The sequence below is a fragment of the Pelophylax lessonae genome, assembly GCF_965119305.1.
Source record: "Pelophylax lessonae genome assembly, chromosome: 4".
Taxonomy (NCBI): domain Eukaryota; kingdom Metazoa; phylum Chordata; class Amphibia; order Anura; family Ranidae; genus Pelophylax; species Pelophylax lessonae.
This window is the reverse complement of record NC_138771.1, coordinates 414,547,897-414,575,342: the sequence shown is the minus strand read 5'-3', so window position 1 is coordinate 414,575,342 and position 27,446 is coordinate 414,547,897. Positions and strand designations below refer to the sequence as shown.

Here is a 27,446-nt window from a genome sequence, read left to right as displayed (position 1 = left end):
CATTGGTGACAGTCTGATCTGTTGGCGTGTGGAGCGGCTCTTCCATTGTCTCAGGCATTCCGCCTGAAAGGTTCTTATCCACCAGTGGGCCCACTTTACCGTGGGTATCATAGCCACTAGTGACCCTAACCGTCTGAGACATTGGAAGGCCGTGAGGTATGAGAGTGTCGATATATTTTTTGTAGCTGAGAGACAAGTGCTGTTGCCTTCTCTGAAGGGAGTTCCACTGTGTTTCTGCAGGTATCTAGGATTGACCCCAGAAATAGCATTCTCTGCATGGGCACTGGTTGACTCTTTTGCCAGTTGATTATCGATCCTTAGGCTCAGTAGGGTTTGGACCAGAATCCCCCAGTGCTCTGTCAGGATTTTCGGGTTTGTCTACTAGGAGGACACCGTCCAAATAGTGGAACACTTGTAGGCCTCGCCTGCGCAACATGGCTATGACCGGAAGTAGAATGGCCTTGGCAGACCTCAGATACAGCGTGGCACATTGCTCTGTGATTCTCCTCTTCTGAGGCTCCTCCTCCTCTTCATATGTCAGAGCGGAGGAGGAGCGGAGGAAGAGCCTAGGAGAAGCGAGGCCGATTCCTAAAGCTTTGCACGGACAGCTGGTGGGAGAGATGCGGCTGCAGAAGGAGAAGAAGATTGCGGCTCAGAAATGACACTGGATGTCAGATCGGGACTATACAGAATTTGTTACCCCCTCTCCTTCCAGCAAACAATGTGGAAAGAGGGCGGGTAACAAACTCTGTATAGTCCCGATCTGACATCCAGTGTCATTCCTGAGCCGCAATCTCCTTCTCCTTCTGCAGCCGCATCTCTCCCCCCAGCTGTCCGTGCAAAGCTTTAGGAATCGGCTTTGCTTCTCCTAGGCTCCTCCTCCGCTCTGACATATGAAGAGGAGGAGGGGCCTCAGAAGAGGAGAATCACAGAGCGATGTGCCGCACTGTATCTGAGGTCTGCCTGCCTGAGGAAAGGGAGAACTGCACTGGGGACACAAATCTTATCCTGTCACCTCTCAAATTCCCCATCTCAGCACAATCCCCCCCCCCAATATCGATCCCACCTAGAAGTAATCATCTTCTCCCCACCCCACCTAGTACAAATTCTCTTATTCCCACCCCCCCCCAAAAGGACAATCCCCCAAAAAGTATTTGTACTAGGAGGGATGGGGAGAAGATGATTACTTCTAGGTGGGATCGATACGAGGGGGGGGGGGGTTTGTGCAGGGATGGGGAATTTGAGAGGGGACAGGATAAGATTTCTTCTAGCAGGGGAATTGGGAGGAGGGTGCTAGGAGGGGTGATTTGTGCTGGGGGGGGGTGAGGATTTGGGGATTGTCCTTGAAGAGATTATTGGAATGGGGTGGGGGGATTTGTGCCAGAACAGGAAGAGTCTTGGGGCTCTTAAAAAGGGGTATTGGGGGGGGGTTGTGCCAGTAGGAATGATGGGGGGTATTATGGGGGGTATTTGTGCTAGGGGGAAATTTTTTATAGGGGGTAGGATTTGTTCTAGGAGGGGAAATATGGGGGGGGGGTACTAGGATTTGGGGGGTTGTGCTGGGGGAGATGGGGGGGAGAGGATTTGTGCCAGGAGAGGGGGATTTGTGCACTGGGGTTGGGGGAAGAGGATTTGTGCCAGGAGGGGGATATGTGCTGGGGAGATGGAGGAAGAGGGTTTGTGCTAGGAGGGGGGGGGGTGTTTGTGCTGCTGGGATGGGGGGGAGAGAATTTATGCCAGGAGGGGGGGATTTTTGCTGTGGGGATGGAGGGAAGAGAATTTGTGCCAGGAGGGATATTTGTGCTGTGGGAAGGGGGGGGATTTGTGCCAGGAGGGGGAATGTGGTGTAATGTGCTAGGAGGAGGAATTTGGGGGGTTTGTGCTGGGGGAATGAGGAAACAGGATTTATGCTAGGAGGGGGGATTTGTGCAAGAAGGGAAAACATTTTTTTTTGGGGGGGGGGGTTTGGGGGGGGGGGGTTTGTGCTAGTAGGAAAATTGATCGGTATTTTTGCTAGGATGGGACATTTGGGGGAGGAGAAGATTTGTGCTAGGAGGGGACATTTGGGGGAGGAGAAGATTTGTGCTGGGAGGGGGGATTTGGAGAGGGGAGAATTTGTGCTTGGAGGGGAAATTTGAGGGGTGAGAATGTGTGCTAACAGTGCTTTTTTGAGGAGGGATAGTTGTGCTAGCAGGGAACATTTGGAAAGAGAGAGGCTTTGAGTTTAGAGAGGATGGGGGGGAAAGATTTTTGCTGGGAGGTAGATTTCAGCAAGGAGAGATGTGTACTGGGAGGAGGGAGAATTTTTGTTTGTGTAAATATTTGGCTTGGAAAGGGGATGTATGCTTAGGGCCTAAGTGTGTCAATTAGTGCTCAATTTTCTTTTTTTATTTTTATATTGCTAAAACATTATGCTCCTATATCTTGTGGGGGGGGGGCGCAGTTTGGTGTCTTCGCCCTGGACGCTGAATGGCCTTGTCCCAGCTCTGTTAATACCTACTTACCAGACCCCCACCTTATATTGTGTGGCTGGTCTCTGGGAGAGCTTATGGCATGCCTTTAAGAATCTGCAACAAAAGTTTGTACTAAACCTACTGTCTCCACCCCTGCAAGTAATCAACGGGACATGTCTTACCTCCACAGGAGCTCTGAACAGGAATGGCACAAGACAGGCACAAACTGTTCAAACATGGAAGATTCCTACAACCTGGATACCACACATTTCATCCTTTCCCCTTACCTTTCCCTTGCTGCTTGCACCTTCACCTGTCTTGTGCACCTGGCTTGTCTTGTCCACACTATAAAGGGAGGAGAGAGGGGGGCCTACCCACTCTCCAGGTGTCCCCAATTGCTGCCTGAGCAGCTCCCAGAGCCTCCCGGCAACCTACGGCAAACCAGAAATGTCACCTGGCACCATCTTAGTCCACCTCCGTCAGCTGGAAGCCCACCAGGCACCATCTTGGATAGGGCAACCTGCAGCACGGCCATCGGAAGTCACAGGATACTATTTTGGAAATAGGCAGCTGCCCTGCCAGTTGTTTCTCTGCTATCTGCCTGGTATTTCACCCCCAAACGTGCATCCACGACCCCAGCAGCATGGGGGAACCTTACAGCCATGGAGATCCAGGAGGAAGGTTAGAGAGACCCATGTCACTGGAGGAGTTACTTACCTGTCACCAGAGACCAGTATCCTACCCCCAGTGCCTGGACCTGGGGGAGGCTTCCCTCGTATAGGCGGTTTACACCCAAACAGAAGGAACCTCGACACAGCAGAGGCTTAACCTGTGCGGCTGGCCAGATGAATCCGGCAAGGTGAGGGCAAATATAAAAAACTTCTTTCCATAGTAATGACCAGTTGAGCATTTGAGGAACAAAAAGAGAATGACGCCTTGGGGGAGGCGACTCATTTATTTTGTATAACCAGTCCTGATTGGGTGAGGGGCAGAGCCTATACCCATGCGTGTATACTGTCATGCTTGTTGTAGGAAATTCATTTTCAAAGTTAAAAAAAACAGTCCCTTTCCCCTTATATTCTTTCCCCTCTAATTTTAACAAACAGCAAGTGCTGTAAGCTATGACAGGCACCAGCTCCAGTGTTGTGTCTCTACCTTCTGCCCATTACATGCCATTCACAAACCACAACTACAGCATCATCAATGATAATATGATAAATGATAACTGGAATGCTATATTTCCTTTACATTTGTATGTATCACCAGCAGTTACAGTAAGTTTGCTATTTTGGACTATTAGCTGACAAGTGCTGACCAAGATATACAAGAATATCTTTTTATGAGAAACATTATTCATGGATCATAAATCCATAGCTCTTAGATGGATGAACCCAGTTCAACCTATTATATCCCCCTGGAACCTTTAAAAACCAAATCCATTCCTTATGAAAAGATATTGTATGGGGAAAGGAATTGCCCTTGATAATTTCTCAGAATTTGTGATACATGGAGTGAATCAGTACTCACCTTGGAATCAAAGTTATTATCCCACAGACCACCTTCAACCTCCTTGTTTTTTAAAAGGACTACCTTACTGAATGCTTTTTCTAACTTTTTTTTTTTTTTTGCAAATAACTCATTATTTCATTATTTTATTGTTAACATTTGTATGCAGCATGTCATATATTTTTTTCTACCTGTACAATTACATATTGGATATTCAGATGTTTATACTTCTTTTACATTTTATAAAGTATAATAAACATACTTAAAAAAACAAAAAAATCTGTTGGTAAAAAAGTTAGTTATTATACCTACCCTCAGCTTCCATTCTGAAGGTGGTGATATCACCATTCTTCTGACAAGAACCGAGGAAATGCTTAATAGACCAAATCTACCAAGATGAAGCTCCAGTGCAGTGCAAAAGAGTCTTCTCATGCAGTTTGGATTACTCCCTGGGATCTCATCTGAAGTATGGTTTCATCACTCTCACCTTGGCACCACAGGGGGCAGCTGGGGGTAAGGCAAGTATATTACCTGCACACAACATTTTTTTTTTTTTTTAATTGCAATTCAGTGTTTTGACATGGGAGAGGGTGTTGAAAAGGGGACCTTTTATTGTAAGTAAGGTCCACTTTGAAAGAAACTGTTGCATTGGGTAGTCTTCCAGACCTTGATAATATTTTAAAAGGAAGATGATAATTAAAGAGTATTATTTTTTCAAGAATGTTTCCTACTATAGTCTTTTGCAAAGAACAGTTGCAAAAATTTTGCACTCTATTGTATATACCCAGTATGGAATATACCTATTATTAGTACATGTCATACAATAGCTAATCTTTAAGCTAATCTTTGCATAATGTTCACAAATGTACTGATGGAATACAACCTGAGCAATATTTACATTGAATGCTGAAAAATGAAAAGACAGAATGATGGGGATACACTAGAATTGATTTCTTTAAAGATGTCCTCTCAGGGTTAACTTGACTGAAACTATGGAACAAAGGATATGTTTTGTTTTGTGGTGATTTCCACAGAATATACTGTATTTGTGCGCTATTTATATAAAATACTAATATCAGAAATCCTTTTATTACCACCAAACATCAAAATTATGTTTCTTGGAAAGAAGCACACCTTATACAGTTTCTTATATGGAAATGGAATGTCTTTGTTGAGGTCTGATGACCACGAACGCACAGTGGTTCAACTTTAGCAGCCACAGTTTGAGGATGGTGAGTCATACTTGACTGTTCCCAGGACTTAAGGTTCAGAATTGTAAGCACTGGATTATCAGATCCTAACAGTAATGCGTTACCTTGTTAAGGTGAGCTAAGAACTGGAATAATATAGGTAGGTATCCAAGGTAATTTCTGGAGGTAGATGATTTACTAAATCAAAGGGTTAAGCAGGGATGTAGTAATTAACAAACTGTTCAGGGCAGGAGGTGTTCTAGTGAGGAATGGTCAAATAGGTGGTCAGTTCCAAGGAGTCCAGCAGGTCAGAAGTAACAAGAAAGGCAGGTAACAGGGTCAAGAACTAGGCAGGAATCTGTAGTGAAAACAAATGGGAAACAAGAGCTCAGTTAATGAAACTAGGAGTGCTTAAAGCGGAGTTCCACCCTAAAATGATACTTACCTCCATCTTCTTGCTCCGGGTCACCTGAAAAACAAATGGATAATCGCAATTTTTTTTTTTTTTTTTTACTTACCTTGTTTAGAAGAAAATATACTCACCTAACTTCCTCTTCCTCCCCTTGGCGGCCACGGCGAATCGTCACTTCCTGGCTTGCAATGATTCCTGGGAGCTGAATGTCATCGCTCCCAGGAATCAATGCGCCTGCACCAGCCCCAACGTCAGTTCCGGTTCAGGCGCCATCATACCTTGCTAAACAGCTTCTGGGCATGCCCAGAAGCTGTGCAGGGATGATGCTGCGGCACCGGAAGTGACGGCGGGGCCGGTGCAGTGCATCGTGGGACCGAAGAAGACGGAAGAGGACACAGAAGAGGATCACGCTGGCTTCAAGCTGCCCACACCTGAGATGGCAGCGCTGGAGAATACATTTTTAAGGTAAGTATTTCTTCTAAAAGGTAAGTGCAACCCGGGGAAAGATCAGAGGCTAGCCATTGTGCAATGCACTAGCCCTGACTGTCCCGGGGGTATTTTTATTAAAAAAAACTTTCCCAGGGTGGAACTCCGCTTTAAGGGACAGGCTGACTAAGACTGAGACAATGATACAGGATACAAGATAGATACAAAATATAAAGAACACACCCTAGCTGAATGCTATACCAGGTCACTGGAGTATGCATAGTTGCGTTCTTACACTAAGGAGTACAGAGAAATGGGGTGGTGGACCTTAAGCCAGGCATGAGCATGTGCACAGACCACTTAAAAATATAAATGCAGCATATGCATTTATATCAGAACACAGGATAAAGAGGGTATCAAATGTCACTACAGGAAAGGAACATACACCAGCAAAAGCATTCAGTGGGGCCCTGAGAGGAGAGAAGGAACAGCAGCAAAAGCAATAGGCAAACAGCACACATGTACATTCCTGACAATATACCTATATTTCAAGTTGGACATATATAGGTTGAATATATACTTGAAAGCATGTGTGTAACAGTTGCTGCTTTCCACAGGGATCTCCAAGCAGAGGTTGGTGCTGATCATGTAGCTTCATGCTTTACTTTTCAGAGGAGTTGTAGAGTTGTACAGACCAACTTGTGTACAACCAGAGTGTCCATACATGGATCAAAATTTGACCAGTTCCTGCTGAACTGGCCCAAATTTTATCCATGTATAAGCTGGCTTTAGAATCTCCTTTTAAGCTGGAATTTAGACTAAAGGTTAAAGAGTAGTCCTCCAACAACCAATAGTTCAGGTTTAAAGACTCGCTGATAAGTTAGTAAGGGGCTTGTAATTTTTGCAGAGTAAGGGGTGGCAGTCAGTGATGAAGAGGAGAGAGCCAGACTATTTGACCTTTGTTCAATAGTAAGAGTGCTACTTCTTAACCACTTATCCCCGGAAGATTTTACCCCCTTCCTGACCAGGGCCTATTTTGCAATTCGGCACTGTGTGATTTTAATGGACAATTGCACGGTCGTGCGATGCTGTACCTAAACGAATTTGACGTCCTTTTTTCCCCACAAACAGAGCTTTCTTTTGGTGGTATTTGATCACCTGTGCAATTTTTTGATCATGCGCTATAAACAAAAAAAGAGCGTAAATTTTGCAAAAAAAACTATTTTTCACATTTTTTTTATATGAAATTCCCCCCCAAAAAAATGTAAAAATCAAAATTTTTTAACATTTTCAGCCAATTTGTTTTATGCTACATACGTATGTTTGGTAAAAAAAAAATCGCAAAAATCATATTTTGATTGGTTTGCGCAAAAGTTATCGCGTTTACTAACAAAGGGAAAGATTTTTGTCATTTTTGTTGTTTTTTTTTAACGAGTAATGGTGGCGATCTGCAATTTTTTTTTTTGCGGGACTGCGACATTGCCGCGGACAGATCGGACCCTTGACTGACATTTTTGACACTTTTGGGGTTACCAGTGACATTACTGCAGTAATCAGTGCTATACATATGCACTGTTACTGTAAAAATGACACTGGCAGTGAAGAAGTTAACTGTATAGGAGAGGGAGGGGTTAAGTGTGTCCTAGGGGCGTGTTTCTAACTGTGATTGGCTGTGGCTACTAGTGTAAGAACAGAGATCAACGGTCCTACATAGTAGAACCGTCTCATCTCCATTCATACACAGGGAAGAATGACAGGTGGCTGTGTTGACATTAGCCGCCTGCCTTTCTCCCGCTCTAACGGACGATCGTGAGTGCCCGGCGGACATCGGGTCCGCCGGGCACACGCGCGGGGGGGTCCGTGACCACACAGGAGTGGGAGCGCGCCTCCGGCGGCACACGCTCACTCCCTAGAGCCTCACAGGCTAGCGACGTAGCCCTACGTCGCTTTGCCTGTGAGGGGCTGACTGCCGACGTAAATAGTCGTGCGGCGGTCGGCAAGCGGTTAAGTACAGTAACCCGAAACAACCAATGAGTATTCATAATGTACTCCATAATGCACTGGTATGGAGTTCTGATTAGTTGCATTTAAAACTTTACTAGAGTTAAGGTTGAACTCCAAGAAACAGCTAAATACCCCAATAAAATGCATATATTGGGGGTGGTTTACCTACCAAAGGTTTTGCATTTGTGTCCACCTAGTCTTACGATTTATACAGCCCTGACAAACAGCATAGTCAGGCTGATGACCTGACTTTTTATGTACCACAATAAGGGAACACAGTCTGGACACCTTTGTCCCAAGCATGTGATTGGGCAATAATAGAGTAACAGGCAGACTGATTAGGTCACCTTTCTCTCTCATGAGTTCTTCTTCCCAGAAAATGTGACTGCAGGCCACCCGATTGGCTCCAATAGCTGAGTGTTCCACTCCCAGTTTGAGTACCGCTGTACAGTAAATTGCAAAAGGTTAAAATCAAATCAAATTTATATGCTTACACTAGTTGTATTTAAAATAAATTAAATTTTTAAAATTAATTATTTACTACATAAATTAACAATCTTATGCTTGGAGTTAACCTTTAAAGTGTAACTAATGGCAAACCTTTTTTTTTTTTTACTTTGGATAGAGTAAGGGATGGTTATAAGCCCTGTCAGGTTTTTTTTTTCTTGGTTGCCATTAGGGATGATTGAACTTTTGAAAAGTTTGGTTCGACCAGAACACCCGAATTTCCCGAAAGTTCGGTTCGGATTCCAGAACCCCATTGAAATCAATGGGACCCGAACTTCTGGAATCAAAAAACACAATTTTTAAGCCTTAAAACCCAATAAATTCCCCTAAAAAGGCCTAGGGTTCTGGGTCATGCCCCAGGGACTATGAATCAGGCAAAAAAATGTTCTTAAAAATTGTCGTTTTTGATAGAGAGCCAATTATTGAAAAAATTATTGAAAAAAAAAAAAGATTTCTTTGGATTTAGTGTCTGGGGGGGTCTAAATGTGTACCTGTGAAGTTTCAGCTCTGTAGCATGTCCAGAACCAGAAAAAAACTGATTATTTTTCTTAGAATTTCAGTAGCGCAGGGATGGTGTTACCCTCCTTTCACACCTGGGCGTTTTTGTTTCAGGCGTTTTTCAGGCGTTTTTTGGGCGTTTTTTGAAGGCGTTTGGAGGCAGGCATGACATCTGAAGTTCTGTATAGGGGTATATATATATATATATATAAATATGTGTGTGTGTATATATATATATATATATATATATATATATATATATATATATATAGGTGTATGTATGTGTATATATATATATATATATATATATATATATATATATATATACATGTGTGTGTGTGTGTGTATACATACACACATATATATATATATATATATATATATATATATATATACCCCTAACCCAGAATCTGCATAGTGGGGTCACCCTGACATGGCAGAGTTCGGTCACCCTGGCATGGCAGAGTCAGGTCACCCTAAACTACACTACGGTCACCTGACATGGCAGAGTTCAGTCACCCTGACATGGCAGAGTCAGGTCACCCTAAACTACACTACGGTAACCCTGACATGGCAGAGTCAGCTCACCCTAAACTACACTACGGTCACCCTGACATGGCAGAGTCAGGTCACCTAAACTACACTACGGTCACCCTAAACTACACTACAGTCACCCTGACACTTAAAACTATCCCTACAAAAACTATATTATTGAATCTAACTATAGTGGTATATAGTACCCTAACTACACTGCATATGCTTTTCCTCACACTAAAAGAACAGCTCCATACAGCAGAAGATAATTGCAAAATGACACAGGAGCTTTACAAGCAGCAGGAGAAACACAAATGCTTCCACTCTCTTCCACAGCCTCTGTCTTACAGTGCTAGAGGTTTGGCGGGGCTATGTTATATACTGGGGGGCGTATTCACTCCTGATTGGCCTCTGGTCCCCATAGTCACTCCAATCACATTCCTAGCAGACTCCTGCCCCCTCAATTGGCTTTTACTGACGTTTCTGGGCCAATCACGGGCTTTTAAAGCCCAGTTCCTGTCCCATAGCATTTTGGGCGGTTCTGGTGAACTAATTCCGAAATTTTACCGCAAGAAGTTCGGAATTCTGCCGAATTTCGAACACCCAATGTTCGGGTCGAATAGATGGTCGACCCGAACCGTTCGATCATCCTTAGTTTCCATCTGTGACCCATTGGGGAGATTTCTCTTCAATTCCTGTCCCAAAGCTACAGGAAGTGAGAGAACATTCCTCCAAAGTGAGGGAACCCCAGTGTATCACCAGGGTCACCAGAACTAGAACCAGAACTGAGGCAAAGACAACAATAAAACTGACAGATGTCCTGATCTCCATACTATCCAAAAGGAGGAAAAATAAAGTTTGGCCTTTATGTATTTAAAGAAGGCAGTTAGTTCCCTATGATTCTACCAGTAACCATTCTTCCAATACATAAAAAATATTTGTGACACAAGTGTTAGAAGCTGCAGGATATTTTGAGATGTGAAATTTGGTTAGCCATAGCCAGGGGTAGGCAATCTTAAAGAGGTGGAGATCTACCTGAACAACATGGGAGAAGTCAAAGATCACCAGGCACAGTGGCGCCTCCTCACACCTGATTTAAACCTCTAATTGCTATACTACCGTGTTGCAATCACATGGATTTCAATCAGGTGGTGAGGAGGCAACATGTCACCTCCTCACCACCTGTCAAACACATCAGAACACTTTTCAGAGGAGCAGCAATGCCTGCTACACTTGGGAATGAGCCCTTAGTTGCCTTCTGCAGCGGCATCCTTAGGGCTCAGTCACACGTAAAGTTGCGTTGTGCTAAAACCCTGCAATTGATTTTATCGCCTCCAATCCCTACTCCCTTTAGCTGATGAGGCAGCAACCAAAAGTGTACACATGTCGCAGCAGGGATTAAACCCATTGTTGCTTTTTGTGAGTGCTACTGTCTTCCAATTATGACCCATTCAAGCAAATAGGGCCACTCTGCAAGTGCCCTGCAACTGCATGCTTCTGTGGGGTCCAAGGGGGTTAAAGCAGGTGGTGGTAAAGTAACACAGTGCTGCCTGCTTTAATCCCTCATTTGCTGTACTGCACAAGGCACTGCTGTACTGCAGGGAATTGCAGAGTGGCCTCAATCACTTGAATGGGTCATGCTTGGAAGGTGCTACACTCACCAACCATAACAGGGTGTATAACTCCTGCTGCAGCTGCGACATGTTTACACCCCTGTAAACTGCAGCTATAGGGAGTGCAGTTGGGGCGGGGATGGTAAAACCACATCTTAACTATGGAGTTTTACCACCCCCCACCCCAACTGCAAATGTAAATGAACTCTTACTGTTCTTAGTCCCTCATAAGGGCTACTTTCACACTGATGTGCTAAGGTTTACCTGCACCACAGGTGCAGTGCAGTGCATTTGCGATTTTTCTGGGTTAGCTGTGCTTTGCCTTAGACTTTTATTATATCCTGCAGGTGTGCTAAAAAGGGCACCAAAATTCCTGCATTCAGGAGCTATGGTGTGCTTTCAGAAGGTGCACCAAACCTACAGGATATACTGTAATATCAGTCTATGGCTAACTGCAGCAAGCCCGCAGGAAAGCTGCAGCTAAAATGCACTGCACTGCACCCGCGGTGGGGATATACCGGAACACATCAGTGTGAAAGTAGCCTTCTACAACTATGCCCAGTGCATTGCTTCACACTGACCTATACATCTCTTCTTTCCTGCTGCTGGCACCACTCTGAAGACTGTTAGCCAGGATAAGAGGAGGAGTGCAGATGGTATCACTCAGCATGGGACAGAAGCCAGCACTAAAGAGAAGTCATTGGCTTATGGCACTTTTCCACTGCAAGTACCGGCTAGTACCGGCTCGGCTCTACTCGGCCCTGCTTGGCCCAGTTTGCTTTTCCACTGCGGTACCGCATGGTATAGTGTCGGAACGGTTCGGTACGGTACGGTATAGGTTTGCTTTTCCACTAAAGTAGTACTAAAGTTAAGTGGGTGGGATAACAACGGGGTGGGTGTGATTCTCTGACCAATCAGTGGCTAGTAGTGACTGCATGCAAAGGATTGTGGGATATGGTACCAGTTTGGTACCTGTTGGAACCACAATCGAGTAGGTACTGTTTTTTCAGAGCCGTACCATACCGTACCGTTCGGTTCCATGCAGTGGAAAAGCAAACCTATACCGTACCGTACCGAACCGTTCCGACCCTATACCATGCGGTACCTCAGTGGAAAAGCACAAAAGCGTGCCGAGCCGGTACAGTTCTATGCAGTGGAAAAGCGCCATTATGCAGCTTATGCGGCTCTTGCCCTCTACTACAGCTCCAACTTTACAAGTAGTTCCTCTGCATTGCATTCTGATGCTCTGGGATGGCGGGTCAGCCAACCCAGGCCACAATCTACCAGTCACCTGCCCACGATCTACTGTTAGATCATGATCTACAGGTTGCTGACCCCCCTGTCTAAGAAGAAGAGACACTGGAGCTGTGAATGTAACCTATCGACTAAAGATTGCACAACAGAGCAGGGCCTGATGCAAAAGACAAAAGACAGAAAATTAGCTTGCTCTGACAAAACAATTATTTCACAATGTACAGTTCATGTTGCCTAGGACTATTGGGAACTGAAGTCATGGCTTCACAATGGTCAAATATAAAGAAGCAATTACTTAAATATTTTGATACCTTGCTAACATTGTCTAGACAATTTCTTGTATATTCTCCACATAACTAGATTGTAGTAATAAATCTACACTCAACTATGATAAATTTTAGCATGTTAGAATTGTGTCACATTTCTCCCTTTAGCTTGCCATTAGAACAAAAATACCGTCATCTTGCTAGGCTGGAAGTAAAATAATGTATTTGAAATGCTCTGTGCATAATCCACTGGCAATGTCTAGACATTATTTTTTTTACACTAATTCAGGTTCTTTTAGGAGAGAAATGTGTGCTCTCTTATCTGTCATCTACATTTAAAAACACATTTTCAGGATTTTAGTTTTCTAGAAGCAGAAGTTCTTTCTTTTACATCACTTATTCTGGGTGCCAACGCCTGATGATTCATATCTGATTTCCACCCCCTCTCCCCCTTCTTATTTTTATTGAACAAAACGGTTCAAACACATGATGACTAAATGTGATTTTTCAGTAACACACAGATGGATTTTTGTCTTATTAACTATTCATTATGCTTTAAAGGAACAGGAAATGAGAATTAAAAAAGTCTTATAAATTACTGTTAAAATGTTCACAAATACGCCATAAAGTTTCAGGGTAAAATACATTTCATAGGCTAAGTTTACCTTTCCAATAAAATCTCCTATGCATTCAAATATCCCCAGAATATCACAAAACACTGTGCAGCTTTAAAAAAAAGGAGGTTTTTTTTAAGTGTAATACCTGTGTAGGCTGTACATGAACTCCCCCATGCTTGTCAGATAAACCCCTGTTGAGAGTGATGCTCCCAGTCCTGCCAAGATACCTAATCATGCTATACATTTGACGTGTGCACCACAAAAACTGCAGAAACTAGTGATCTGCTGGGTTCAAAATCTATGCATGCACAGCTCGCCCTCTCTTCCTCTACTGCAGCATTGGCTGGGCTCAGCATTGTGCCAAATAGGCGAGGCACTAGAAATAGGATTTAGGTAACCAAAGTAGACATAAGCTACTATTATTTGTCCTGATCTTTATAAATACTTATTGTCCGCCTTACTGTTCCATGCACATAACTGGCTAATCTCAGATGAGTCCAATGCAGCAGTGGTTCTAGAGGCAGCTTGTTTGGGCTGTTATGACGCGCTAAGGAATCTGCTTTATTGAGGGCCCTACGCACCTTTCCCCCTGAGAAAGGCTATGAAAACTGTTTTTAAAGCATGGTCCGCAGCTAATTCCTTATGCCCTATACCTCCTGGCCATATCTCACCACATAATCCTGTCTGGTTTAATCCGAAGCTGCCGGAGTTCATGTCGGTACCTGATCCTAGTGTATGGGCATCCAAAGGTATTAAATATACATTTGTTGTTTGTTTTGTTGGTTGAACCAGATGGACTTGTGTCTTTTTTCAACCTGACTAACTATGTAACTACGTAAATGTATGCATATATACCAATAAACATTTTATACATTGATTTTTTACATCATTTTATAACTGTGTGCTTCATTTAAAGTCCCAAACCACCCTCCTTATTTATATGTAAATATATAGACCATATATGTACTGGGGGCTTTAATGCGGACATTTGATGAGTTAAAACAATTATATGGTTTGCCCAACTCGTACCTGTTCAGATTTTTACAGCTCAGGCATGATTTAAGAGTTCCTAGGTGACTTTCTATACTTCTATTCTAGAGGATCTGAATAGGGGCAAGTCTATGGTCATGCCTTTATCTAATATCTATTAAAATGTATTGCCCAACTTATACATGGGGATGGAGTCTCTACAGGCCAAGTGGGTGGGAGAATTTCCTTCATTACAGGCAGAAGATTGGGAGGATATGTGGGGGTGCTCCTTCTCTTACCTGGTCTCCTCCAGGGACAGAATAGTTCAATTTAAAATCTTTCATATGGTCTATTTCACCCCCATGCGTCTACATAAAATATACCAGATTCTTGTTGGAGGTGTGCTTCCCCATCAGCAGACTTTACTCATGTGTTCTGGTTCTGTCTTCAGATAAAATAAATTCTGGTCTGAGGTCAGGGAATGCATACTGTCTGTCACTACGGTCCAAATACCACTAACAGTGGAGGTATGTCTGTTAGGACTTGTTGACCCTTTGGCCATTGGCAGAGCAGTCAGAACCATCATGGGGTTGCTACTTTATTATACACGCAAGGCCGTTGTTCTCTGTTGGAAATCCCCCACGGCGCCATCAATTAATTTTTGGAAAAATGTTGTCAATTTGGCTTTGCCACTGTATATGGCCACTTAGCTATCTTGTGACTGTGCCAAAACATTTCATAAAGTGTGGGACATATGGGTGGAAGCCTCTTCTTCAAATGCAGATGCTATAGATGAATAACCAGTACACTGTCCTATATTTAAATACAAGTGTAATAGTGGTTTCATTCCTATATACTCTGGTAGGAGATTAATCCCCTAAGTACCCGGGTCCTGGGAGGAATGTGTATTACATAATTTTCTTGAGCTTCAGCCCTGAGTGCTACAAGCGTTCCTTGTATTATCCTCATGAGCCAACCTGCCTATGTGGTCTGACAATACCAACATCTAGGGTGTTTTCTTTTTAGTTATGGTATTTTATTTTATTTTTTTGATATTTTGTTCCTGTTTTGTGTACAAGCCTGGGTATGCCCGATAGACTCTGTTTTGTACTAACTTTTGGAAAACGACAATAAAAACAATTTTCAAAAAAAAAAAAAAGCTGCTATTAAAAAGGCAAAGCACATTTGGATTACTTAGTACCACCATTAATATATATATATATATATACATATATATATAGGTATGTATATATGTAGCACCCTGCCAGGTAGGTGATAGGCAAACTTTATAGGGGGGCCTTGTTTGCTTATTAGATGGACTTTGATTGTTCAGCTAGGCTGTCATGTGTTCCCAGGTGTGCCTGTTGAGCTTGGGGAGTCTCCCCACTGTGTCCAATGGGGGCTATCAATGGACAGTGGGGGAAACCTGACCAGTAACACACCAGGGCTTGTATCTATCCCAGAGGGCAGAATATGCCGCAATGCATCCTGGGATGGGATATAAGTCTGAGGGGAGCACATGACAGAGTGTCTTTGGTGGGAAGCAGAGTCCCAGGAGGAGGGTGACGGCTGTCTCTCCTCCTGTCAGCGTAAGGAAGGTGTCCTGGGCAGTCGACCTAGAGGACAACATGTTGAGCCGAGCTGCAGAAAGGGATCCAGTGTGCTGAGGACCAAGTGAAGTTGTTGGGGCGGACGTTTCCAGGAAAGCAGTGTCGTGAGTACTGTAAACTGCCCAGGGGCCTGCCTAGCACAGGGGACCACTCCGGAAGGTCAGAGGGATCCAGAAGCCAGCTAGCCAGTAGAGGTTGCTTAGAAAGGGGGTGCCAGAGTCTAAGCCCTGAAGAGAAGTCTGTAAAGAGGGTGCCAGTGTGGGACCTGAAGAGTTAGGAGTTGCGGCAGCATTTACATGTAGCTACCTCACCCAGGAGGGCTAAAGGGAGCAGTACAAAGGACTTTGTGTTGACGGGGAGTGTCAAAGTCAGTTAAGTGTTAACAGACAGCAAGTAAGCGTTAACGAGCGCCAACCGGCGTTGACCGGCATTCAGCCGGCATCAAGTCAGCGTCAAGAGGCATTTTTCTCAGTTGTCCCCTTACTTTGTGAATAGTTGAACCAGAGGAGTATCCCACTCATTCCCTTCTCCCATCCAAGTTCCTAAAACAAATACTTTAGCTGCTGACTGTTAGCACTTACACTTATTTATCCCAGGATCCAGCAAGGTCCTCACTCGACTTGGCTCTTTGGATCCAGGCATCAGCATCTTAACGCCCTCTTGACTACTTGTACAGACAGCTGCCCAATGTGCATGGGTGAAACACGCTGCACACGGTGAATGGTCCTGCAGTCTCCTAAGATCTGGCTACAGGGGGAGGAGGGGGGTTAACTTTTGCTCCAAAGTGGGAGAAAATATCCCAAAAAAAGACATTCCAAATCACTTCAAAAATAGGATTGATACAATGTGTGGTGAGATCGCCACTGTACAGGTACCTCCCCCACTTAACAAACTATGTCCACAGGTACACTCAATACTTCTCACATTCAACCCAGCTACTATAGTGTCAATAAAAGATAAACTTTTTCTAAAGCCCACCTAACCCCTGGATTCTATACGATCACTCTCTGGCTCTTTCCTACGCTCTAGTCTCTAACTCACATCTTCAATCTCTCCCTCTCTTCTGGCATCTTCCCCAACTCTCTAAACAATGCACTTGTCACCCCCATAAGTGGACATCCTTCCTTGGACCCCACCAATCTTAACAACCTATGTCCCATCTCCATAAACCCCTTTTCCTCCAAACTCCTTTAACGCCTGGTCTACAACTGACTGAGTGACCACCTCACTGAGAATAATCTTCTTCATCTCCTTCAGTCTGAACTCCACAGAAACTTCTCTCCTAAGACTCACAAACCATTTACTAACAGCTAAAACCAATTGACACTATTATATACTCCTACTTCTGGACATTTTGGCTGCTTTTAATATTGTGGACCACCCCCTCTTACTCAAACTTTTACTCCATTGGTCTCTGTGACTGTACTCTTTGTTGGTTCTCATCCTACCTATTTCACCACACCTTTAGTGTCACTTAATTCTTCTTCCTCCTCTACTCTTCCTTTTTCCATCGGTGCCCTCAAGGTTCTGTTCTTGAACATCTCCTATTGTCAATATACATCTCCTCCCATTGCTTTGAATATATTTTTTTCTCAATCAGCTCATCCTTCACAGTTATTTGTATCACTTTACCCTCCCTTTTATATTGTAAGCTCTAGCGAGCAGGGCCCTCTGATTCCTCCTGTATTGAACTGTATTGTACCTGTACTGTCTGCCCTCATGTTGTAAAGCGCTGTAAAAAAACGTTGGCGCTATATAAATCCTAAATAATAAGAACAAGGGAGAGGAGGGGGTGAAAAAGTGGAACTTCCCCTTTTTGGATGAAGTTCCACTTTAAGTACATCACTGATGTACATTTAAAACACATCTTAGGCTCCTTGCACATGGGACCACCATGGCTAACAGAAGATAGACTTAAAACTAAACTAGAGAAACTTAACATAAATAAATCACCGGGACCGGATGGCTTGCACCCGAGGGTTCTGAAAGAGCTCAGCCAGGTGATTGCCAGACCATTATTCTTGATCTTTCAGGATAGTTTACAGACGGGTATGGTGCCAGCTGAGTGGAAAAAAGCCAACGTGGTACCAATATTTAAAAAGGGGCCGAGATGTATCCCGGGTAACTATAGGCCGGTCAGCCTAACATCTGTAGTCTGCAAGATTTTGGAGGGGATGTTAAGGGACTACATACAAGACTTTAGTAATGAAAACTGTATTATTAGTAGTAATCAGCATGGATTCATGAAAAACCGTTCTTGCCAAACCAATCTATTAACCTTCTACCATGAAGTGAGCTGCCACCTAGATAAAGGTAAGCCGGTGGATGTGGTGTATCTGGACTTTGCAAAGGCCTTTGACACCGTTCCCCACAAACGCTTACTGTCCAAACTAAGGAAGGTAGGTATGGACCAAGGGGGGAGTACCTGGATAGAGAACTGGCTCCAGAAGAGAGTCCAGAGGGTGGTGATTAATGGGGAGTACTCGGATTGGGCGGGTGTGGAAAGTGGGGTCCCCCAGGGTTCTGTCCTGGGACCAATCCTGTTTAATTTATTCATAAATGATCTAGAGGAGGGGATATCTAGTACAATCTCAGTATTTGCGGATGATACTAAACTAAGCATGCCAATATCTTCTATGCAGGATGTGGAAACCTTACAAGCGGACCTGAACAAAATAACGGGGTGGGCAACTACATGGCAGATGAGGTTTAATGTTGAAAAATGTAAAGTAATGCACTTGGGGGCCAGAAACCAGAAAGCAAGCTACTCACTAGGGAGGGAACCTCTGGGTGAGTCTAGGATGGAAAGGGACCTGGGGGTACTGGTAGACAACAGGCTTGGCAGTGGCATGCAATGCCAAGCCGCTGCAAGCAAAGCCAACAGAATACTGGGATGTATAAAAAAGGGGATTCACTCCAGAAATAAAGAGATTATTCTCCCGCTCTACAAGACTCTGGTCCGGCCACATTTGGAGTATGCTGTCCAGTTCTGGGCACCGGTCCTCAGGAAGGATGTGCTGGAATTGGAAAGAGTCCAGAGAAGGGCAACAAAAATAATTAGGGGAATGGAGGACATCAGCTATGAGGAAAGACTACAAGCACTGAACTTATTCTCTCTGGAGAAGAGACGATTGAGGGGGGATATGATATCAATGTACAAATACTGTACTGGCGACCCTAGCATAATGAACAATTTATTCAGAGAGAGGAGATACAATAAGACACGTGGCCATTCACTAAAACTAGAGGAAAGGCGGTTTAACCTTAAAATGCGTAAGGGGTTCTTCACTGTAAGAGCTGTAAGGATGTGGAATTCTCTTCCACAAGCAGTCATATCAGCTGGGAGCATTGATAGTTTCAAAAAACTATTAGATGGGCACCTTGGAGACCACAACATACAGGGGTACACAATGTACGGTTAAAAGCAAACACACACACATCATAGGTTGAACTGGATGGACTGATGTCTTTTTTCAACCTCACTAACTATGTAACTATGTAACTATGTAACTATGACCATCCAGTTGCAGTGTGCCTGGGAGGGACAGGTGCAGCGCCCAACCCTGCTGAAAGCAGCCAATCAAAGTTTATGGCAGGCTGTGGCTAGGTGGGGCTGAAAGCTTTTCCAAGTGGTGCCAGCGTTTAGGACCCTGTGCATTAAGGAATTAAGGTCTGGAAAGCAGAAAATTATCTGCAACTGGATGGTATCATGTGCAAGGGGCCTCAGAGTGTATCTCTGGGCAAAATTGAAAGCCAATTATTAATTTCCACATTGTATTTCAATAATATGTAGCATATTCATCTGAATGATCTTAAAGTTTAAAAATCTACTTTTTAAAGAATCACACACATTTACCACTCTAAATTCTGTGACACATATTCACTAATGCACTGCTTGCATCACGCTTTTTACAGAACCTGCCTTCTGAACTATAGATGTGCTGAGAGGAGGAGTTTAAGGAGGTGGAATCAGTACAGGAATAACTACTTGCAGGCAGCAAGGTGCCATGTCACATACAGTATAGTCCTTAGATAGACATTGAAAGTAAACAGCAAATAGGAAGCTGCAAAGCATGCAAGGAATCCAGGACGTTGTGGAAAAAAATGGACAGCAAACAGGCAAAACTCACAACATGAAATATATAAGTTATTTCAAGAAAACCTACTGTGTATTGTTTTTTTATTACCATTTGATAATGTTATAAAATAAAGGTGTATGCTGGGTGTGCAGATCCACAATCTGCTGTTAAGGGCAGCGTTAAATCCTGTACCAAGGTAAACTTTGAGAAAGAAACACAGATGTATACAAACAAGCACTTACCGGTGAGACATTTCCTAGTTAAAGGGCATCATAATAGGCACGCTGATACATTTGCACATATGCAGTAGCCATGAAAACACGTTTTTCTGTCCTGTCCATATCTAGTTCAAAGTTTTGGCAAGTGACTTACACTTAAAAGAGAAGTATAACGTTATGATTGCTCACATTACTCCTCTCAGCTCTCAATCTGCTTGGTGTGGGGAACAGTGACTGTCAGTCACTGCTCTCCACTCTAATACTTCAATGCTCACTGGAGTGCTGGGCTAGAGAGGTTGTAGGCAAACCTGTCTTTGACTCTCAGCCACATAATTAGAGGTTGAGCCAGCTGTCATCATGCAGTCGGGTGGATCCTGAGAAAGTTGGTGTGCCTCTGCCTCATTAGCTGATAGCATGCAAGCTAGCCTTCTATCAACTGATTCTGGGTCACAGGAGAACAAAAGTAAGTCTACGCCTGTGAACCACAAAAACATATAGCCAAAAAAATATTTAAATATACTTCTCTTTTAGCTGTAGCTGTAAAAAATATATATATATTGTAATAATGGATACCTTTTCAATAAATACTTTGGGAGCCTAAAGTAATAATAAAGTCTAACATTGAATAATTTAAAAATCCTGCTCCATATTTGATGACAGGTACTGGAAAAATTTATAACCACATGAGACCTTCCAAATCTGCAGTGTTAAACTGATAGAAACCAGACTGAACAAATTGGGTACTCTTTGTGCTACATAGTATTTTCTTATTGGCCGAAAAATCATTGTACGATTATCCTTGTATGCTTGGAAAATCTTTCTTTGTCCAGTTCATGTTTTGAAGTGTACATAATGCAATAACTAAATTTATATTTTAAATATATACTTTTTCTTCCAGGTGAATATGTTGTCATGACAACCCACTTTCACTTAAAAAGGAAGATTGGATACTTTGTAATTCAAACCTACCTGCCATGTATTATGACAGTTATACTCTCCCAAGTATCTTTCTGGCTTAACAGAGAGTCTGTTCCTGCAAGAACTGTGTTTGGTAAGTTTCAAGAACTTTACATGGCTGTCATTGTGGAGCTATACAGTGTCATGTGTATTTTCGTAGTGTTGTGTCTAAATGCTGCTAAACCTAATTATTATATTTTAAAAATCCTGGCTCAAAATACATACCTACATTAGAGTTACTGCTAAAAATTGGTGATTTTTTAAAAAGCTTTTATGCTTTTAATTTGTCTGATCTACAGGTGAAATCTAGGTGCCTATTAAAAATGGTGAAAAATAAATGCAAGGATCCTCTGTATATTACATACCCCACAAAGTCCCCCACCTTATAGAATAAAAATCAATAAATAAATAAATAAAAATTGAACCAGATAAAATCCCTTTTAATTACAGACTGGAAGACAAGATCAACATTTGTACTTTTTTAAACTTAAAATAGAACTCCAGAAATTATTTTTTGTCCATACTTACATTGTTCCACCTGGGCTTGATGTAAATATTTACATGTGTAGCAAGGTTTCCAGGCCTATGGCCTGATGTGAGTCTGCCATTATAACCGGTACTCTCTCCAGCCCATGTGAGCTGTGGCCCTGGGTGTGATAACTGAAGCAGCGACAACTCCAGCATCTTTGTTTCTGGTTTTTATTTAATTTAAAGAGGATGGGAGAAGGGAATGAGTGGGATACTCCTTGAGGCTTGAACTAAATACATGTGGGACTTTATTACTGAAAAATGTCCGTTGGCGCTTCCTTGACGCCAGCCGGCGCCAGTCGGCGCCAGCCAAAGCTCACTGACTCTGAGAACACTCTGTATAACTGAAGAAGTGTTGAATCCCTGACTTATAGTCCTGTAGATCCAAGACTGAGAACTGTAGAACTCCTGACACTGCTGTGCTGTGGAAGTCACTAAATACTGTCCCCCGCTTAGTACAGCTTGAGGTAGTATATTGCAGAACTCTGTGTAACTGTCGCTTTACTAACACTCTCTGTACAATTCAGGGCCAAGACTGCTGGTGCCCCCTTTTCAACTTCAGGGTCCTCAAAATAGGTACCCCCTTTTACAGCTAACTGACACTGGATCCCAGAACCTCTTTCGGAGTGGTCCCCTCTAACTTCAGGTCAACCCCCAGGGGCAATTCTCAGTACTGACGACCTGTGTAGGCTTTCCTGGGACTGGACTCCTCTCTCTCTCCACAGGCTCTCGGCACACCGGATCACCTCAGCTCAACTCAGCACTCTCTGGACACTCAGATGACACCCCGAGATATCCACCTTCCTCAGACAGGAGGAGAGGCAGCCGCACTCTCCTTTCTGGGACTCTGCTCCCGCCAAAGACAACCTGTCATGCACTTCCCCCAAACTTATATCCACTCCCAGAATCCTTTGCAGCCTAATCTGCCTTCTGGGGTAGTTACAAGCTGGGATGTGTCCCCTGATTGGGCTTCCCACACTGCCCTATGAGAAACCTCTCATAGGAGCCAGTGGGGATACTTCTCCCCTCAGCAGGCACATCTGGAAGCCCTGACACCCTACCTAACAAATCCCAGCCCTGCTGTTAGGCAGACAAGGCCAACTATATATTTACCTAACACCTACCTGTAGGGTGCTACATATGGTATATCCTAAAAAGTCTATGTGGTAGTCTAAACTATATACAATAATAGCCATGATCTTCTGGGTTCTTCTCCTGCAGCTTCCCCTCTGCACACTAAACACAGGGGATCACTCATTCAGAAGCACCTGAAGGATCACTTTTATCACTGTATGTGGCATGGACTAATACAGTTATTGCCAAAATCCCCTGTAGCCCTCTGAATATCAGACACTTACATCAAGCAAAGCTTGACCATTCTAAGCACGGGAAAAAATATAGCTTCTCTTTAAAAAAATCAAGGCAATCTTTTATATACAGTATATTCACAGCGATCATCTCTAATGTCCATCTCAGTATTTTTTTACCCTTGATATTATGCTTCTACAGCCAGCTTTTTTTGTTAATTCAAGCAATAAGTGCCAATCTGAGCAACAACTCCTACTAGCTATAGGAGCAGCAACACAATAAAATGCCAGTAATTATATCACTTCTGGTCGCAATATTGTTTAGAGTGTGAGTGAGGTGGGAAACCTTTAGTGACATGAATGCCTCTACACGTGCCAATAGCTGCTGACTGACAGCATAGTGTGTGCCCATTTCTTTCCTAAATTGTATTTGGAAATGAACTCCATTGCAAAATCCCTCAGAATACTAACACTGATAAATTCTCCCTTTGCCTATTTCAAAGAAATTCTGCATTCAGACTTGTCTGCAGCACTATTATGGCACTCATGTGACTGTGATTATAATAATATAACTAAGATGTAACAAAAGTACAACAGTAACAAGATCACTATTCAGCACTTCTTTATGAGGATTTTGAAGAAAAGAGCAGCACAATTGTATCAAAGGTTGCAGCAGTTTCAGTAGAAATCACTGTTCCCATTGTGTCTCCCTGCTGTTTCCCAAGATATCTCAGGTCCTTCACCCCTTGGAGAACATCCCCTCAAGTTTCTAGACTGAAGAGAGAGTCCGCTCACAGCTCACCTAAAAAAAAAAAAAAAAAAAAAAAAATCACTTTAACTTTGAATATCAAATGACCTTACTTAAAAATAATAGCTAAAACATCATTACGTCATAAATGGGGTTTATCACAACTTAATAAAGATTGACAAGAAGGTTTTTGAGGAGGATTAAGAAAGTGAGAATAACATACCCTGCTTTGTGAAAGGATTGTCACAAAAGGAAAATGGTCAACTGCCTGCCTTGGTATGACTTAAGCTATGCTCTGCTAATTGGTCGACATATTTCCTAGCAACTCTTTTGAACTTGCTAGCATTGCTCTGCAAAGACATTAAAAATGCTGCAGCCAGTTTTGCAGTTCAGCAAAAATCTATTCATTATAATTCAGTTATTTGTGCATTTGATATTTCCTTAGGGAATAAAATAACAGGTTTCCAAAATATCCCATTAAATGCCAAATACGTTTCTTGTTATGTGACACTCCTGGCCATCAGTTTATTTCTAGAATTTTCATTGCGTACAACATTGTGAAAACACTGCAGTAGATGTAATATATTAATATCTACAGTTGTCAAGGTAACACAAAGGCATGTGATGTGCAGAATATGTTCAGATACAACCTTAAAAAGTACAGTTTTTCTGTTGGATGTTGTAACATTCTGATACTACATTATAATACAGTTAATTAGTATTTGTTGAAACCTTGGCTAATTCAATAAAAAATAATTTTAACCCCCTAGGGACAGAGCATGGGGATTTATTCATTACAACTCAACAATAAGGCATTCAAAGGGAAGAACTCTAATATGTTGGTGCAGTTAGATCAGTTATTGCAGAATAATGATATCAGTGTTTGAACTTTGCCTTCTCCTAAGGATCTGTTCACACCGGTGTAGTGATGTGTGTGTGTGTGTGTGTGTGTTACTGCCTGTGTTTTATATCCATTGATGTTCATTTAATGAATTGTTTTTAAGCATGTTTTTTGTACAAGCATTATACAAAGTGGAGATGGAACATTCAAGGAATAGGTTAAGAGTAAAATGTTGAAGGGGGGAGTGTGAAGGGCTCAAATAATGTAGAAGTCAGATCAAGGGAGGTATTTTTTTTTTTTTTTTATTTAAAATTTTTCGACAATTTAACAAGTCAGATAATACAACAGGTATACACAAGAATTGTACATAGCAAAATGCAACAGTGTTTGGAAGGATCCAGCAGGAGGGGAGAGGAAGAGTGGAAAGGGGGGGGGGGTGGCCAGAACTCAATGGCCAGACATTACATGAGTCCCAGGTTGGCATAGGTGGCGGGGATTGTGGAGTCACTCATAGTGAATGCAAAGGCAAAATCAACAGGGGGGGGGGGTCGTCCGAGGTTGTTGACATGTGCTTGAGGAAGACGTTCCACTTGGCGTGGAAGAGACCAGTGGCAGAGGGGGACACATTGTCCATGTTGATGCGGTCAATGGAAAGGAGTGGGGTTAGCTCTGGCTGTAGCATGGATGCAAGGGGGGGGGTACTTGTAATCCAATGTTTCAGGATCAGTCGTCTGGCAATTAGTAGAGTGGTAAGGATCCGGAGACGAGGGGAAACGTCTGATGTGCTTGACCATTTTTGCAGGCGTTTGTCCCAGTAGCCAAACAGCAGGAGAAGAGGGTCTTTTGGGACAATCAGTTTGGTGACGGTTTCAATGTAGGCGAGCACCCTATCCCAAAATGACGCAATAGAAGGACAGTCCCAAAACTTGTGACAGAGGGACGGGCGTTCAATTAGGCAAAAAGGACATTTGGGAGCATCCGGGATCGTAGTATCTGAGAGGAACGGGATATGTGCTCTATGAAAGATCTTAAGTTGCGTTTCCTTCCAGATAGAGTTAGGGGTGAGTTCAAGAGTTGTCCGAAGACCACTTATGATCTTTGGTAGGGTGTCCTCTCCAGGAAAGTCTTTGAGCCAGTTCTTTGCGGATGATGTAAAGATCGCCGGTGGGCATGAGTGTAAGAGGGGTTTATACACGTCAGAGATGGTGTATTTGCCCGAAGCTATAAGAGAGTCCACAAGTGACGGCTGGAATCGCTGATCAGGTTTGGGTGAGGTGGTGCGGATGAAATGACGACATTGTGCCAAGTAGAAATGGTCCGATGCAGACAAGTCATAAATCTTGGAGGTGTCCGAAATAGGGAGTAAAAGACCAGTTTGGGTGTTGCAGAGCTGGGCGAAGGTGACCAGACCTTTCAAGTTCCAATGATTGTAAACCGTGTGGTCCATACCAGGGGGAAAAACCGGGTTGCCCCGGATCGGCATAAATTTGGAGAAATACAGTGGTAGTTTTAGCAGCTTGCGTATCTCCCTCCACGCTATAACCGTGTCCCTCAGGAGCAGGCTATGTCGCAGGTCGGGAGGGAATTGAACCCATCTGACATGGAGAAGGGCTGCCAGGTCGAAAGGCTTGGACATCTGGGACTCCATCTCATAGTTCGAGAATTGTGACGCCCGAGATATCCAGTCCAAAGCCACCCTCAGCAAGCATGACAAATTATACAGTCGTATGTCAGGAAAATTGATACCTGCGTCTCACCTGGGGAGGCTTAGCTTTTTGGAGGATATGCGAGGCCTCTTCCCTCTCCACAGGAAACGAGAAAAGGCTCTGGAGAGCTCCTGTACGTCCTTGTGTTTGATCAGTAATGGTAAGGTTTGCAAAAAGTACAGTATGCGTGCAAAGCTGACCATCTTAACCAAATGGCATCTCCCCAAGAGAGACAGTGGTAGATCCTTCCAGTTTTCCAGTTCCCCTTTAATTTTGGCGAATAGCGGGGGGTAATTAAGGGTGTAGATTGAGGCAGGCGTCCTTCCGATTTTCATACCTAGGTAAGTGATAGCATGAGGTGCAATCTTAAAGGGGGAATTACGTTCCCACGCACGTTGTACGTTAGACCCCAGGGGGAGGATTTCGCCCTTAGAATAATTTATTTTAAGGCCCGAACATTTCCTGAAGGCGTCAAAGGTAGAAACTATCGTGGGTATGTCGTCAGTGGGTTGAGAGGTGAAGAGAAGGACATCGTCAGCAAATAGGGAGATCCGGAGTTCTCGGTCCCCTACACAGACACCGTGTAAGGGCGCCTTGGTGGAAAAGTAACGCGACAAGGGTTCCATCGCCAAATTAAAGAGCAGCGGGGATAGGGGGCACCCCTGACGCGTTCCTTTGTACAGTCTAAAATCGTCCGTCATGGATCCACCCACACACAGTCTAGCAGTCGGAGAGGTGTACATAGAGGTAACCAGGTGCACGAATGGGCCCTTGAACCCCATAGTGTCCAGGACCCGCCATAGCCAGTTGAAGTTCACATTGTCGAATGCCTTTTCGGTGTCTAACGTTACTATGGCCAGGTCTTTGTCGGGATGAATGCGGGCTTGTTCTAGCACCAGTAACACCTTCCGGATATTCGCCGTAGCCGAACGTCCTTTGGTGAAATCGGATTGGGCCGGGTGAAGTAGAGTGGGCATGATGAGCGCCAGGCGCGAGGCAACAATTTTTGATAGAATTTTAACGTCGAGGTTGAGTAGCGATATAGGGCGGTACGATCCTGGTTCCAGAGGGTCCTTCCCTTTTTTTGCAAGCAATTTAATAATAGCCTGGTTACCTGTCGGCAGGTAAGGCCCCCCGTCCCAAATATGGGAGTAGACGGCAACCAATGTAGGGACCAAGCATGTCATAGCAGATTTGTAAAAT

General features: G+C 43.5%; 1 protein-coding gene across 2 annotated transcripts in view; it reads left to right on the top strand.

Moving 5' to 3' along the window:
• Positions 1-27,446, top strand: part of GABRA1 (gamma-aminobutyric acid type A receptor subunit alpha1) — a 288,453-nt gene that overhangs the window by 237,878 nt on the left and 23,129 nt on the right. For both annotated transcript variants that reach the window (XM_082256517.1, XM_082256516.1), the window contains exon 8: positions 21,055-21,207. In XM_082256517.1, the coding sequence (XP_082112643.1) occupies positions 21,055-21,207 (153 nt within the window). The remainder of the gene's footprint in view (positions 1-21,054; positions 21,208-27,446) is intronic.